This window comes from Eumetopias jubatus, unplaced genomic scaffold (assembly GCF_037043125.1).
Source record: "Eumetopias jubatus isolate StellerSeaLion01/CBP00866 unplaced genomic scaffold, mEumJub1_p1.0 scaffold_17, whole genome shotgun sequence".
Classification (NCBI taxonomy): domain Eukaryota; kingdom Metazoa; phylum Chordata; class Mammalia; order Carnivora; family Otariidae; genus Eumetopias; species Eumetopias jubatus.
This window is the reverse complement of record NW_028274823.1, coordinates 59,670,441-59,688,004: the sequence shown is the minus strand read 5'-3', so window position 1 is coordinate 59,688,004 and position 17,564 is coordinate 59,670,441. Positions and strand designations below refer to the sequence as shown.

General features: G+C 37.0%; 1 protein-coding gene across 1 annotated transcript in view; it reads right to left on the bottom strand.

The window, feature by feature from the left end:
- Nucleotides 1-12,852, bottom strand: part of DNAJC12 (DnaJ heat shock protein family (Hsp40) member C12) — a 35,406-nt gene extending 22,554 nt beyond the window's left edge. The window contains exon 1 of the mRNA XM_028109660.2: nucleotides 12,631-12,852. Within this exon, the coding sequence (XP_027965461.1) occupies nucleotides 12,631-12,708 (78 nt within the window). The 5' untranslated portion in view covers nucleotides 12,709-12,852. The remainder of the gene's footprint in view (nucleotides 1-12,630) is intronic.
- Nucleotides 12,853-17,564: the final 4,712 nt, after the last annotated feature.

Below are 17,564 nucleotides of genomic sequence, written 5' to 3'. Positions count from 1 at the left end.
CATATTTACTATCCACTAATTAATGAAAGCAAATTACCTCTTGTTTGAGAAACAAATTCTCAAGCAGCTCTGCTCAATATGGTAACAAGACTCATGGAAAAAACATAAATTGATCAACTCTGGGTCATCCTTAATCAATTCTTAAAAAAAAATCTTTAATCAAAAAAAAAAAATTTCTTCACATTTATAACCCAGACTGTATTAGATAAGCATATGCATTAAGTGCCCAGACTAATAACTATTCTTTTCCGTATTAAGCATCTACTGAGAATCCCTTGGAATAACAGGAAGGGAGAGACTTCCTGTTAAGAACTGTAATTAAGGATGCCTGGGTGGCTCAGTTGGTTAAGCGACTGCCTTCGGCTCAGGTCATGATCCTGGAGTCCCGGGATCGAGTCCCGCATCGGGCTCCCTCGCAGGGAGTCTGCCTCTCCCTCTGACCTTCTTCCCTCTCATGCTCTCTCTCTACCATTCTCTCTCTCTCAATAAATAAATAAAAAATATTAAAAAAAAAGAACTGTAATTAATTGTGTTTCTTCTTCCTGGGTGTTCCCTTTAACCATCAGTCACTATAAACTGCTTATATAACAAAGAAAATTAAGAATGAGACTTGCTTTTAAATTTTAAAATATTAAAAATTCTAAAGATTCTAATAGTAGTAAGCATTTTTTAATTAGGTTACTTATGATTATTCACAATCTCTCTTCGAAAAAGTTTATATGAGGGGCGCCTAGGTGGCTCAGTCTTTGGGCGTCTGCCTTCCACTCAGGTCATGGTCCTGGGGTCCTGGGATCAAGCCCCACATCGGGATCTCTGCTCTGCGGGAAGCCTGCTTCTCCCTCTCCCACTCCCCCTGCTTGTGTTCCCGGTCTCGCTGTGTCTCTCTCCGTCAAATAAATAAATAAAATCTTTTAAAAAGAAAAAAAAGAAAAAGTTTATATCAATACGGAACAAAAAGTAAAAGCCACTTTATTCCTCATCCCCCCAGGATAACAGGTTACACCCTTCAAGACACACAGCTATACACATATTTATGTATATATATTGGAGGATTTTAATAAGATAAATAGATAAAATTATACCTATCTATCAAAGGTAGAAAATTTGGGAGGTTTTGTTGTTACTGTTTTATTTTTTCATTCCTATCCCATTAGAAAACATTCTAGTAAAAAAAGGAAAAAAAACCACATTCTAGTATTAGCCCATGGAAGCAAATGTATCAAAATGGTTAATTCTCAATAGTGCTAATGCTTGTGATTGTTAGTTTCTTCTTTATATTTTCTTTACTTTGCCAATTTTCTACTTTAAAAAATCAAGAATACTCCATATCTGTCTTTCATTACTCTTTACAGTTTTAGTGTCACAAAATTTGTCACAAGCCACTTATGTAGGACTGGTTCTGGGTAAACTAACTAGTAAAGTGGGTTAGTTTGTTTTGAGAATGTTCTGTTTATCTCCGGGCATCTCCATCCCATGTGCCTGTGCCAACTGCAGCCCATGGACAAATGAGGCCCTCCATGTCAAGGTCCACTGAATCCTGCCTTCCTGATGCAATGTTCAACGGTCTGGAAAACTGCCTATTATGCTGGCCAATAAACATACAAACAAATGTTCAACTTTACTCAAAATCAAATAAATCAAAACATCCAAGGCATGATAATGACCAGTGTCACTGAGGGTGCAAAAAAATGAACATTTTCATGCTCTCCCAGTGAGGATGCAAATTTCCCAGAAATATATATGTACATATGTATCAAAGAATGATATAATTAGATATATATGTATATATACATATATATATATATGAAAAGCCTATAATTTTTTCACCCTTTGATATAACAGTTCCAATTCTAGGAATTTGTATAAGAAGATAGTCAGAGGTGGGAAAATTATTTAGTTATAAGAAGGTTCATTGAAACATTAACAAAAGAAAGAACAAGAATCATATGATCCTCTCAATAGATGCAGAAAAAGCATTTGACAAAGTACAGCATCCTTTCTTGATCAAAACTCTTCAGAGTATAGGGATAGAGGGTACATACCTCAATATCATAAAAGCCATCTACGAAAAACCTACAGCGAATATCATTCTCAATGGGGAAAAGCTGAGAGCTTCTCCCCTAAGGTCAGGAACGCGGCAGGGATGTCCACTCTCACCACTGCTATTCAATATAGTATTAGAAGTCCTAGCCACAGCAATCAGACAACAAAAAGAAATCAAAGCCATCCAAATCGGCAAAGAGGAAGTCAAACTCTCACTCTTTGCAGATGATATGATACTTTATGTGGAAAACCCAAAAGACTCCACCCCAAAACTGCTAGAACTCATACAGGAATTCAGTCAAGTAGCAGGCTATAAAATCAATGCACAGAAATCAGTGGCATTCCTATACACCAACAACAAGACAGAAGAGAGACAAATCAAGGAGTTGATCCCATTCACAATTGCACCCAAAACCATAAGATACCTAGGAATAAATTTAACCAAAGAGGCAAAGGATCTGTACTCAGAAAACTATAAAATACTCAGGAAAGAAATTGAAGAAGACACAAAGAAATGGAAAAACGTTCCATGCTCATGGATTGGAAGAACCAACATTGTGAAGATGTCAATGCTACCTAGAGCAATCTACACATTCAATATAATCCCCATCAAAATACCATCCACTTTTTTCAAAGAAATGGAACAAATAATCCTAAAATTTGTATGGAACCAGAAGAGACCCCGAATAGCCAGAGGAATATTGAAAAAGAAAAGCAAAGCTGGCGGCATCACAATTCCGGACTTCTAGCTCTATTACAAAGCTGTCAGCATCAAGACAATATGGTACTGGCACAAAAACAGAGACATAGATCAATGGAACAGAATCGAGAGCCCAGAAATGGACCCTCAACTCTATGGTCAACTTATCTTTGACAAAGCAGGAAAGAATGTCCAGTGGAAAAAAGACAGTCTCTTCAACAAATGGTGTTGGGAAAATTGGACAGCCACATGCAGAAGAATGAAACTGGACCTTTTCCTTACACCACACACAAAAATAGACTCCAAATGGTTGAAAGACCTAAACGTGAGACAGGAGTCCATCCAAATCCTAAAGGAGAACACAGGTAGCAACCTCTTCGACCTCAGCCGCAGCAACTTCTTCCTAGAAACATCACCAAAGGCACAGGAAGCCAGGGCAAAAATGAACTATTGGGATTTCATCAAGATAAAAAGCTTTTGCACAGCAAAAGAAACAGTCCACAAAACCAAAAGACAACCGACAGAATGGGAGAAAATATTTGCAAATGACATATCAGACAAAGGGCTAGTATCCAAAATCTATAAAGAACTTATCAAACTCAACACCCAAAGAACAAATAATCCAATCAAGAAACGGGCAGAAGACATGAACAGACATTTTTCCAAAGAAGACATCCAAATGGCCAACAGGCACATGAAAAAGTGCTCAACATCGCTCGGCATCAGGGAAATCCAAATCAAAACCTCAATGAGATACCACCTCACACCCGTCAGAATGGCTAAAATTAACAAGTCAGGGAACGACAGATGTTGGCGGGGATGTGGAGAAAGGGGAACCCTCCTACACTGTTGGTGGGAATGCAAGCTGGTGCAACCCCTCTGGAAAACAGTATGGAGGTTCCTCAAACAGTTGAAATTAGAGCTACCATTCGATCCAGCAATTGCACTACTGGGTATTTACCCCAAAGATACAAATGTAGGGACCCGAAGGGGTACGTGCACCCCAATGTTTATAGCAGCAATGTCCACAATAGCCAAACTGTGGAAAGAGCCAAGATGTCCATCGACAGATGAATGGATAAAGAAGATGTGGTATATATACACAATGGAATATTATGCAGCCATCAAAAGGAATGAGATCTTGCCATTTGCAACGACGTGGATGGAACTGGAGGGTGTTATGCTGAGTGAAATAAGTCAATCAGAGAAAGACATGTATCACATGACCTCACTGATATGAGGAATTCTTAATCTCAGGAACAAACTGAGGGTTGCTGGAGTGGTCGGGGGTGGGAGGGATGGGGTGGCTGGGTGATGGACATTGGGGAAGATATGTGCTACGGTGAGCGCTGTGAATTGTGTAAGACTGTTGAATCACAGATCTGTACTTTTGAAACAAATAACGCAACATATTTTAAGAAAAAAGAAAAAGAAGAAGATAGCAGGAGAGGAAGAATGAAGGGGAGTAAGACAGAGGGGGAGACGAACCAGGAGAGATGATGGACTCTGAAAAACAAACTGAGGGTTCTAGAGGGGAGGGGCTGGGGGGATGGGTTAGCCTGGTGATGGGTATTGAGGAGGGCACATTCTGCATGGAGCACTGGGTGTTATGAACAAACAATGAATCATGGAACAGTACACCAAAACAAATTATGTAATATATGGTGATTAACATAACAATAAAAAATTTTTAAAAAAGAAGGTTCATTGAATAAAATGTTATAAATTTTAAACAAAAACTTATGTGTCCAACAATAAGATATTAAAGTTAATTGAAATACTACTATAGGCTGAAATATTTTGCAGTCATTAAAAAAATCATCTTGTAGTAGACTTTCAATAATCTGAGAAAAATTATGTAACATATTTCTATGAGGAAATGTAAACTACAAAGCATTATATGCAGCATAAAACCATAATATTTTACCTTAAAAAGGATAATGTACTGTATATGCATATGTGTATATAGATGATAACAATAATAATAATAGCTAAGATTTTTTTTTTAAGATTTTATTTATTTGACAGAGCGAGAGCAAGAAAGAGCACAAGCAGGGGCAGCAGCAGGCAGAGGGAGAAGCAGACTCCCCACCAAACAGGGAGCCCCAGGCGGGGCTCAATCCCAGGACCCTGGGATCATGACCTGAGCCGAAGGTAGACACTTAACCAACTGAGCCACCCAGCCACCCCATAGCTAAGATTTATTGAGACTTACTATATGCCAGGCACTGTTCTAAGCACTGTGCATATAACATCTCATTTAATTCCCATAGCAACTCTGTGAGGTACTGTAATTTTTCCCATTTTATAGATTAGGAAACCAAGAAATAGAAAAGTTAAGTAATTGTCCCAAGACCACACACCTAGTGGCAGAGCCAGTATTTGAATGAAGGTAGTCTGATCCTAAATACACATGGAAACGCACTTACAAATATTTACACATGGGGGGCCTAGGTGGCTTGGTCAGTTAAGCATCCAACTCTTGATTTCAGCTCAAGTCCTGATCTCAGGGTGGTGGGATTGAGCCCCACATAGGGCTCCCTGCTCAGGAGGGAGTCAGCTTCTCTCTCCTTCTCCCTCTGCTCCTCCCCCCCGTCACGTGCAGGCTCTCTCTTTCTAATTAATAAATAAATCTTTAAAAAATATATTTACATATATGTGCATGTACCTACATAACACATCAATAGGGGTGCCTGGGTGGCATAGTCAGTTAAGCATCTGACTCTTGGTTTCTGCTCAGGTCATGATCTTGGAAGTCTTGAGATCAATCAAACCTCACCTCAGGGTCCATGCTCAGCATGGAGTCTGCTTGAGTTTCTCTCTCTCTCTCTCTCGCTCTCCCTCTGCCCCTTCCCCTTTTTCTCTCTCTAAAATAAATAAATAAATAAGATCTTTAAAAAAAAAGCCATAAATACAGCATATGTGCACACACCCATATGTCATACTCCAAGATGTTAAGCATTAGGTTAACATTTTTCTCTATTGTATCTTCATACTCCATATTTCCCTATTGAAAATATATTAGTTTTAGAAATTAAGTTTTAAAACTTAAAAACTTATTTTTCCATAGCCTATTAGCACAATATTTTGATCTGTTCAGGGAATACTCGAGTGTGCAATAGGCACTCATTTGATTCCCACTTGGATGGATCCTCTCCAAATTTCCCTGGCCACACAAACACCCTCTGTCTTTCCCTCCATGTGTCTGAACTTTTACCTAGTAAGATCATTTCAAGCCTCATCTCTTCTCTGAAATCTTTTCAGATATTCTTCCTTTAATTCCTGTTGCACTTATAAATAGTACCACATAGCACAGCACTTACTTTTTCTCAAATTGTTTCCTTTGCATTAGCTTTGGCTCCTGAGCTGGATGCCAGGTTTCTTATACACTTGCACTATTTTCACCTTTTGGTTTGGTTTGGTTTGGTTTTACCCCCATCACTTCCAGTACTGGCCGGATGCCAGGTGTTGAATAAATACTTGACTATTGACTGACAGATGTTCTTTAAATAACATGATTACAGCATAATAGGAGCCTTCTGGAAATTGTGATTTATTCATTAAAAGAATGAATTGATTCTAGGGGCGCCTGGGTGGCTCAGTCATTAAGCATCTGCCTTCGGCTCCGGTCATAATCCCAGGGTCCTGGGATTGAGCCCCACATCGGGCTGCGGGAAGCGTGCCTCTCCCTCTCCCACTCCCATTCCCCCGCTTGTGTTCCTTCTCTCGCTGTCTCTCTCGCTGTCAAATAAATAAATAAAATCTTAAAAGAAAAAAGAAAGAACTGATTCTAGTGATGGAAACTGATATGCTGTAGAAAAGACTCATTTCAATAAGCGAATTAATTAGTATCCAGTGGTAACTATCCGAGCTGAGTATCTATGAGGATTCATTGTTTCTATTCTACTTTTATATATGGTTGAAATTTTTCATAATAAAAACATTTTAAGAGAAAAAAATCAGTATCCATCACTTCAATTTATTTAGCGTGAAACTGGATTTCCCCCCTAAAACTCCAAATATTAACAATATCCCTGAAATAAACCCATGGGATGATCCTACATCGTTCTAATCAAATGATAATCAAAACATGAGCCAGAGAAACAATTTGATCCACAAAATATATAATGGCAGTATTGTGTTATAATCCATAAAATGCAATAACTATTATCCATAGTGACGAAAATAGTTGAATAAATAAATAAATATGGGAGAAAGGATAACTTTACGGAAGAATTCTGAGAAATAAATATAAAACGAATGAGGAAAATAGAAAGCCACCATTAGGCAAACGCTATAGTAGTAATTATTATAGGCAAGATCCACCAAAGGATGCTAAAATCAGTGGGTGAAAATCTGAGGAGACACACTACAGTCTCCAAGAATCTTCACCAAAAATATTTGTTAATTACAAAAGGGAAACTAGTAACTCTACAATGCAAAAACCTGGCAGAAGAAACCTGACAGACACCACCTTAACTATGTGTTCAGGTCAATAAGACATATCAGCATCGTGTAGCCCTGAGGTGATACACTGAAAAAGGTACAATATCGCTTTGGCAGTGTTCTTTCCAAAAACACATAACCTCAGTCTAATCAAGAGAAAATCTGAAACAAACCAAAATTGAGGGACATCCTGCAAAATAACTGACCATTACTTTTCCAAGTGTCCATATCATGAAAGACAAGGAAGGTATGAGAAATTGTCACTGTGGAGGAAACTAAGGGAAAAGGACAACTAAGTGTAATAAAGAATTCTGGCTTGGATCTTGGAAGAGAAAAAGGACATTAGTAGAAAAACTGATGAAATTACAATGAGACCTATCCTTTAGATCAGAGGTTGACTAACTCTGGCCCAAAGGCCAAAACCGGCCTGTCACCTGTTTTTTAAATAAAGTTTTATTGGAAGATAGCCATCGTCATTCATTTCACATATTATCTATGGCTAATTTCTTGCACTGGCAGAGCTGAGTAGCTGTGACAGAGACCATAATCCTGCAAAATCTAAAATGTTTTCTAGCTCAAAAAAAAAACGGGGGGCTCTCGATGGCTCAGTCAGTTGGGTATTATTCTCTTGATCTCTGCTCAAGTCTTGATCTTGGGGTCATGAGTTCAAGCCATGCTGGGCATGGAGCCTACTTTTTAAAAAAATAATAAAATAATAAAATAAAATAAAAATAAAGTAAAATGTTTGCTATCTCAGGGCCAGCACCAGGGTGAGACAAACAGTATGCCTAGGTTTAAGGAGGTTCTCTCTCTCTCTCTCTCTCTCTCTCTCTCTCTCTCTCTCTTCTCTCAGGTTTCTGCACTTGCACAACCCTGAGAGTTAGTGCCTCCTTAAATTTTGTGTCCTGGGCGCCTGGGTGGCTCAGTCGTTTAAGCGTCTGCCTTCAGCTCAAGTCATGATCCCAGTGTCCTGGGATTGAGTCCCACATCAGGCTTCCTACTCAGCAAGGAGCCTGCTTCTCCCTCTCCCTCTGCCTGTCACTCCCCCTTCTTGTGCTATCTCTCTCTCTCTCTCTGACAAGTAAATAAATAAAATCTTAAAAAAAAAACTTAAAAAAAATTTTGTGTGTGTCCTAAGTGCCCTGTTTACCTCACTCTAGTCCTGACTCTGTCTAGCTGGTCTTTTACAAAAAAAAAAAAAAAAACAAAAAAAATTGCTCGCTGGCCCCTGGTTAATACTTTTATACCAATATTAATTTTCTGATAATTATTGTATAATTTTACTGTGCATGATAACTGTAAATATGATGCTAACATTAAGGGAAGCTGGATGCAGTGTATATAGGAACTCTGTATTATTTTTACAACTTTTCTGTACGCCAAAAATTATTCAAATAGGTGGAGCACAGAGGATTTTTAGAGCAGTGAAACTACTCTGTATGATAAATGTCATTATACATTTGTCCAAACCTATAGAATGTACAAACCCAAGAGTGAACCATAATACAAACTATGGACTTTGGGTGATAGTGACGTGTCAATGTAGGTTCATCATTATAACAAGTGAACCATTCTAGAGGAGATATTGTTAACAGGGAGGCTATGCCTGAGTGGAGGGAAGGAAGTGTAGGGGAAAGTTTTATACCTTCTGCTCAATTTTGCTATGAACCTAAAACTGCTCTTATAAAGTCTATTAAAAAATCTTTTTGGGGGGGCGCCTGGGTGGCTCAGTTGGTTAAGTGCCTTTGGCTCAGATAGTGATCTTGGGGTCCTGGGATGGAACCCACTGTCGGGCTCCCTGCTCACTGGGGAGTCTGCTTCTCTCCCTCCCTCTACCCTTCCCCCACCCCCCTTGTATTCTCTCCCTCTCTCTCTCTCAAAAAAAGAAATAAAATCTTTAGGGCATACCTGTGTGGGGCTTGGTTGGCGTCTGCCCTACGCTCAGGTGGTGATCCCAGGGTCCTGGGATCGAGTCCTGCATCGGGCTCCTTGCTCAGCAGGAAGCCTGCTTCTCCCTCTCCCTCTGCCTGTCACTCCCCCTGCTTGTGCTCTCTCTGTCTCTGACAAATAAATAAATAAAATCTTAAAAAAAAAAAAAGAAAAAATCATTTTGGAGGGCACCCGGCTGGTTCAGTCGGTGGAGCGTGGAACTCTTCCACATTGTGTGTAGATATTACTTAAAAATAAAATCTTTTCTAAAAAAAGATCATTTTGGGGCACCTGAGTGGCTCGGATGGTTAAGCGCCTGCCTTCAGTTCAGGTCATGATCCCAGGGTCCTGGGATCGAGCCCCACATCCGGCTCCTTGCTCAGCAGGGAGCCTGCTTCTCCCTCTCCCTCTGCCTCTCTCCCTGCTCATGCTCTCTCTCTCTCTCTCTCTGTATCTCCGTATCTCAAATGAATAAATAAAAATCTTTTAAAATAAATAAATAAATAAATAAAAATAAATTTAAAAAGATCATTTTGGGTCACCTGACCGGCTCAGTTGGTAGAGCATATGACTCTTGATCTTGGGGTTGTAAATTCAAGCCCCAGGTTGGGCATAGAACTGACTCAAAAAAAAAAAAAAGGAAAAAATTTTTCAAAAATAAAACATTAAAAAAATAATGTCAATTATGGAGTAGTCTAAATTTACAAAGTTCCAAGTATACAGTATTAGTGTGAGGCCAAAACAATGTCCATGCCCACGCCCACACCACAATGTGCCAGGCACTGTTCTAAGCACTTTATTTATCATGTCTCATTTAATCCCCACAATAACTCTATGAGGTGGGTACTATCATTACCCCTATTTGCAGATTAGGAAACAAAGGAATAGAAAAGTTAAACCATTTCCTAAGGTCACATAGCTAGTAAATGGTAAGATTTGAACCCAGGTGGTCTGAAGTCAATAAGAAAGAGAACTAGAAACAAAAAATAAGTGTCTCCATTTATCAAGTTTATGCTCAATTTTTAAATCTGTGAAATCTTGAAATCAGGATTGAAATGGTGGCCAAATATCAAAAAATCAAGTAAGTTATAAAAAAGAGAGGATGTCTTATATCACCAGTGTGTGGTGTATGCATTAATAAGGACTTTAGAAGATTTCATAACATGTGTCTTTTGTGTAAAATCTGATTCAAGGCAAAAAAGCTGACTAACTTGGAATCAACCTTCAGTAAATGTTTTTGAAATGAGGGTATGCTGTTTTCTACTCAACAGTGTGGAAACCCTCCCAGGGTTTATCTATGTCATTTCATTAATTTTCAACAGAAGTTTTAAATTGTAAGAACTATATACTAAAGCAAAAGAATTATATGTGTGTGTGTGTGTGTGCCAACACAGTTGTTATAAATAGAATCAAAATATGAAGTTGCTTTGAAATTACAAATGCTAAATTGCTTTCGAGTATGAACAGTTCTGGTCAACTTTTTAAAGCATCAAATCAAGGAATATTTGAAGTAAAAGAAATCCATCCAATACAAATCAAGTAAAGGAAACGTCACACTAAATACTCAAAAAATGGAATTAAAATATTTTTAGGGGCGCCTGGCTGGCTCAGTCGGTAGAGCATGTGACTCTTGATCTTGGGGTTGTGAGTTCAAGCCCCATACTGGGTGTGGAGATTATAAATAAAAAAAAATAAAATCTTTCTTAAATGGGAAATATATATATGAAGAGGGGAAAGATACATATAAAAAGAATTGACAAAATTGTGACAGATCATTTCATTTTAAATAAATGATTGTAATCTAAACATGCTATGTCATTGACAGAATCAGTAAAGAAGGAATGGCAAGACAATGCTTTCATTCTCCTTTTAATATATGCCACATATGCCATGTGACAAAATTGCTAGCTATAATGAAAGAGACTGTTATAAACATTATAAATAAACAATAGGATCATTTTTTTCAGTCTATTCAAAACTTATCCTTCTCCTTCTTTGTAGACTGAGGAAACAATAACATAACTATAAAAGACGGACTAAAAGGGTCTAGGGATTTATTTATGGGGATATAATGACCTTTACTTTATAACTTAGAATAACAATATTTTTTTAAATCCAAATTGTGAAGCTTATCAAGTTAAATTATGTTCCTTTGATTTTAAAAAGCTCCTTCAAAAACTAGTTGGCAATAGTATAATTCATAACAGATGGTAAAAATGTCAATAAGCTTTCTCAATTGCTATAAAAGTAAATCACCACTAAAGCAAACAAGAGTAACATATTATCCTAAAGGAGAAACACACAACTAAAGGAGTATTATAACCAGGTGTGTGCGTGTGTGTGTGTGTGTGTGTGTGTGTGTGTGTGCTTAACTAGAAGATTCTTAAGATAACTCCCTCAGTGTGATAACAATAGAGATTTTAATCCTTTATGTCCACCATCACATTCTATTTTCCAAACAAAATTAAGCACATTTTGTTAACTCCAGCCTTATGAAACAAAGATAAATAGAAAAATATTTTGATTTAAAATATTTTAATATTAATAGGCATATTTTAGTAATAAAATAAAAACATTTTGATAATTATATAAAATATATTTAATAATATAATTGAAATATACTTCCTATTCATCTCAACAGTATCTAAACCATTGAAAAACTAGGAATAAATGAAATATTTAACAATAAGGGAATAATCAATTGTGATACAACAATAAAACAAAATGTGCAACATTAAAATATGTATGAAGAGTGTTTTTAATAGCATGGAGAAATCCTTGAGTGGGTAAAAAGCAGGAATCAAGTAAATATATATCTTCCCAAACATGTCTCCAAAAACCGTAGGAAAAAGACTGAAGATTAATAAACCAAGCATTAATAGTGTTATCCTTGGAAAGTAGAATTATAAATGAGTTTTCCATAATTTAAAAAACTTTTACAAACTTCATCATTGTGTAGCCCTTTAAAAACATTTCATTGTAGATCAAGTGAACAACTACAGAGTTTTTCACACATTTTGTTTCAGAAGCCACACTTTTAAGTAATTTCTCTCACATGATTTAAAACGTTAACATAAAAGGACGTTTCTTGGCTTATATAATTCAACTGCTTATATAAAAGTACATATTTTAATAAAACATTTTAAATACACTACTAGAAAATTACATTGATCTCAATTTTAGTATAAAATACCATAATAAAGATTTAGCTTATGTATTCTGTGAAACATGGCCAAGAGCACTACAATAAAATTTCAAATACATATTTTTAGTGTATTTGAAATAGAGTCTATGGCCATGTGACAGAATACACATATTCAATCACAAACATCTATAAAATTGCAAAAGGACTCTACCCAAGTAAAGACCCAAGATTTAAATACTTAACTTTCTCTAAGCCAAACATGCTTTAAAAGAATATAAGATTAGGTTTCTAGGCAATGTGACTAAAAGTTCAAAGTTACCACCTTAAATAAAAACTTGAAAAAGAAGAGCATTATCCACTGTCTTACCGAAGACAGTTCATCACACCCCAGCAGCATGTAGTAATCTTCAGTGTCTTCTGACCTGTAACTTAGTATTGCATCCATTTCAATTACTAAATCAGCTTCTCTTCCCTCTGAAACAAGAGAGAGAATAAGCTGCGAATTAATCGGAAAAGCCTTTTTAGATCTGGTTTTCAGCAGCCCGTCCCAAACAGCAATAACTTGATTTGAGGCTGACCGCAGTCAATACGCCAGATGTCATCCTAGACCTTTGTAAACTCTACCTTTCATTGGCTGTTTGCAGAAGAGAAAAGAATAGGCCACGTGCGGAACTGTTGCAATGCTGCCTGGGATCTGTAGTTTAAGTTTATGTAAGTAATGCACTTGAACCATTCATTTTATGGGTTGACAAAGACTGACCATTTTTACATACTCCCCAAATTAGCCATTTCTCCATTTCCTGTATATTTTTAACTTTTTTCCTTTTTTTAAGAGATGGAAGAAAATTTGAAGCAATATAATAAAACTCTTAGAATTTGTTAAATCTGAGTAGTGGGTGTTTTTCTGAGTGTTTAGAATATTTCATAATTTTTTTAAATAGTTTAAGAGTAGAAGGAAATAGACTAGGAGAGCAAATTTTCAATCATTTGATAATTTATTCATTCAACAAGTATTTATTGACCTGGTGATGGGTATTAAAGAGGGCACATTCTGCATGGAGCACTGGGTGTTATGCACAAACAATGAATCATGGAACACTACATCAAAAACTAATGATGTAAGGTATGGTGATTAACATAACAATAAAAAAGATGAAAAAAAAGCAAGTATTTATTGAGAACCTGATTTGTGCCCAGTGTGATTGTAGGAAAAGGTGTAAGTCAGTTCTTAAGGAGCTTACATTCTGATGGAGGGGGACAGACAGGAAATATGCAAACAAGATCAATTAAAATAGTGATTTATACTATGCAGGAAATAAAACAGGACAGTGAGAAGGAGAACTGTATGATGACCAGGTTTAGTTCACTGTACCTTTGCTCCCGAGCTGGCTATCTCCAGACTCGTGTGTCCACCCAAGGTAGGTTCAGGGAGTGTGTTTCAGCTCGATGTGGCCCTAGGATATGCAGGTCAGGTCTAGGATTTAGAGAAGAAGGTGACTGGTCACGGATGCAACATTTTAACCACCCTTAACCCTTTAAACATTATCACCTTGAAAAAAAAAAAAACACGTTTTCATTGAGCTCACGTATATGCATCTTCTTTAAGGTTTATTTTGGAAAAGAAATAAAGCACTGAAGCACCATTTTTACAAAATCTTTATTGTATATCCTCTCTTACTAAACTTCTATATGGAATTTTATTTATTTATTTTTAAAGATTTTATTTATTTGACAGAGAGAGAGAGACAGCAAGAGCAGGAACACAAGCAGGGGGCGTGGGAGAGGGAGAAGCAGGCTTCCTGCTGAGCAGGGAGTCTGATGTGGGGCTCGATCCCGGGACAATGCGAGCATGACCTGAGCCAAAGGCAGACGCTTAATGACTGAGCCACCCAGGTTCCCCTCTGTATGGAATTTTAAAATAAAGTATAGCTATTTTTGTTTTGAGAAATTTACATCCCTTGGGGTATTTGGGGCCTACTTGGGTATCACAAAATACTGACCAGAAGAACCGACAAATGGCTTTAAAATGATGTGAAGTTGCTGCTATGGAAAATAGGGTGGTGAGTCCTCAAAAAATTAAACATAGAATTACCATACGATCCAGCAATTCCACTTCTAGGTGTATACCCAAAAGAACTGAAAGCAAGGACTTGAACAGGTATTTGTACACCCATGTTTGTAGCATCATTATTCACAATAGCCAAAAGGTAGAAGCAGCCCAAGTGTCTGACACAGGAAAAATTAAAATGCAGTATAGCGGCACCTGGGTGGCTCAGTCCGTTAAGATTCAGCTCAGGTCATGATCCTGGGGTCCTGGGATGGAGCCCCGCATTGGGTTCCCTGTTTAGCGGGGAGTCTGCTTCTTCCTCCCCCTCCCTCTGCTTGTGCACGCGCACTCTCTCTCTCTCTGTCAAATAAATAAATAAAATCCTTTGAGTAATAAAATGATGTGGAAACATACCTAATGCCTGGGAAATGTTCACTCCATTTTTTTGGTGAAGAAAAGGTTACAAGCCTGTATGTACTATGTCAAAATTCACTAAGCAAAGAAGACTGTACATGTCACTGGGTCAAAATATAAATATAAAATTTAAAATATGTACGGTACAATGCCAGTTTTATAAATATATATGTTATGTATATTTATAAAATATGAAAAAGCTTATATACCAAAACAGCCCAGTTATCACTAGATAACGGGGTCACAGATGGTTTACATTTTATTCTTTTTACTCATATACATTTGCTAAGGTGAACATATATTATTCTTGTAATAAAAAAGGAGCAATAAAAAACAAGTCAGTAAAAACTGCAAAATGCCAAACAGCACACAGCTAATTTACTGCCTTATTAGAGATGACAATTCAGAGGGTTTTTCCACTTGGTTTGGTTTGGTTTGTTGCACACCCTACTGTGGCTGTGTAACTAACCAGTTTACTCATCCTGGGAAGCTAACATTGTGCTGTACAGTTGACAAAGAAGAATAAAATGAATGCTGCCATCACAAGGTGTCCCCTCTCACAGGTGTCTCAGCTACTATCTATTCCTATTGGTAGGTCCAATTGTTGTATCTTCAGAAAGACTCCTTGCTTACAGGAATCATAATGCAAGGTAAACAATGCCAAACTCTGCTCCTTATTCCTAAATGATGTTTATACTTCTGAACTTCTTCTAAGGATAAAGTATTGCACTGTTATAACCAAACTAAAGTTGTGATCAAAAATACCAAAATGGCAAGAATATACCATATACTATATAGAATATACCATATACCATAGCTCTGAATAAAAGCCAACTCTAAATTTCACCAAAAGACAATCCAAAAAAATAAAATGTTGGGTCTATATATGTATATATTAATAATCAAATGCCTACATATAATACTTTCATTGTTTAGTTACATACAAAATGATCAAATGACTTCACAATATTTAACTTTTAAGATTTACTTTAACCTACATGTTTCAAATCATATATTATGAAAAATGTATTGTAAGTTTATAAGTACAAGGCATCTACCTGTTATTCTAAAGCATGATTTGGGGGAAAACTTTGCCTTATATCTAAACATACATAACGCTTTTTTCAATTTGGGAATTCTACTTCAATAATTCTCACTTTTAAAATCATTTTCATAATTTTTTTCTCTTTTTTAAGTTGTATATTATTTAGAAAAGTTTTCATTACTTATTTTAATAAATAGAAGCAGCCCTTATGGGGCATTGTTCAGAAAAAGCAATAATACAAGATAAGCAGATGTTTTGAGAAAAGCTGGAGTGCCACTTACTTATTTCTATTCTTTCCCCAAAATAAACCTCCAATCCTGCCATAATATCTCATTATAGGGTATGTTTTTAATGTTCACTGGGGCTTTTTCCTCAGTAAAGGTAACAAAAATCATTCTGGGACCTCTGGGTAGTATTTGGAGAAATGATAAATGATAAAGCTAGAACCATTCCTCCTTATGCCAAAATAAATTGCATATAATCAAATAACCCAGAAGTCATAGAAAAAATTAATAAACGTGAGTACATAATTTTCTTCTTAAGTAGGCTCCATACCCAGCATGAAGCCCAACATGGGACTTGAGCTCAGACCTTGAGATCAAGACCCAAGCTGAGGGCGCCTGGGTGGCTCAGTTGGTTAAGCGACTGCCTTCAGCTGGGTTCATGATCCCGGGGTCCTGGGATGGAGTCCCGCCTCAGGCTCCTCGTGCTCTGCGGGGAGCCTGCTTCTTCCTCTCCCTCTGCCTGCCACTCCCCCTGCTTGTGCTCTCTCTCTGTGTCAGGTAAATAAATAAAATCTTAAAAAAAAAGAAAAAGACCCAAACTGAGATCAAGAGTCGGAGGCCTTAACCGACTGAGCCACCCAGGCCCCCCAACGTGAGTATATCAATATAAAGTGCATTTGTGTGGCAAAAAAAAAATGCAAAATCAGAAGGTACTAGGAGAACAATTTCACATTTCCCATAATAGACAAAAGACTAACTTCCTTAATTTTCAAGAAGCGCCGACAAATCAGTAAGAAAAAAATTAACAACGCTGTAGAAAATTGAGCGGAGAATATGGCTACTTTCGGAAATACAGATGGCCAATACACACAGGAGTGCAACCTCATTTATGACTATGAAACTGCTAATCAAAAGAAAACAAATTGTTCACCTTTCAGAGAAGTGGAATCTCTGAAGTTTGATAATACCCAACACTAGAGCAGAAGTGAGGAAGTGAATACCTTTATACATTATTGGATAAGAGTGTAAATTGGCACAATTTGGCAATTTGGTAGTATTTATTAACTTACAAAGCTGTATCTCCTTAACCAGGCAATTTTGTCTCTATGAATTTACCGTGTGGATTTACACCAAAATACGTTCAAGGCGATCATTGCAACATTCTTTGCAACAGAAAAAAAAAATTAGAACCAACCAAAATGTCCCTCAATGGAACAGCGAAGATGGCAGTAGATGAATAAATTATATTTGTGGAATAAACTACTATACAGCCATCAAAAAGAGAGTAAATTAGCTCTCTCTGTGCAAGTATGGAAAGATCTCCAAGATGGATTATCAAATGAAAAAGGAAGTTTGAGAAGAGTATTATAGCACTATCACTTTTGTATACTTTTTAATAATATGTACATTTGCACCTATATTTTTTCTTTAAAAGGCTGGTGTTTTTCTTCTTAGGAGGGAGCTGAGCAGGTACAGAAGAAAGGCTTTTAGTTTCAGTCTATACCTTTCTGAACTGTTGGTACCAAGTTAATGTAGTCATACCACCACTTTTGTTTTCTTGTTATGCTTTT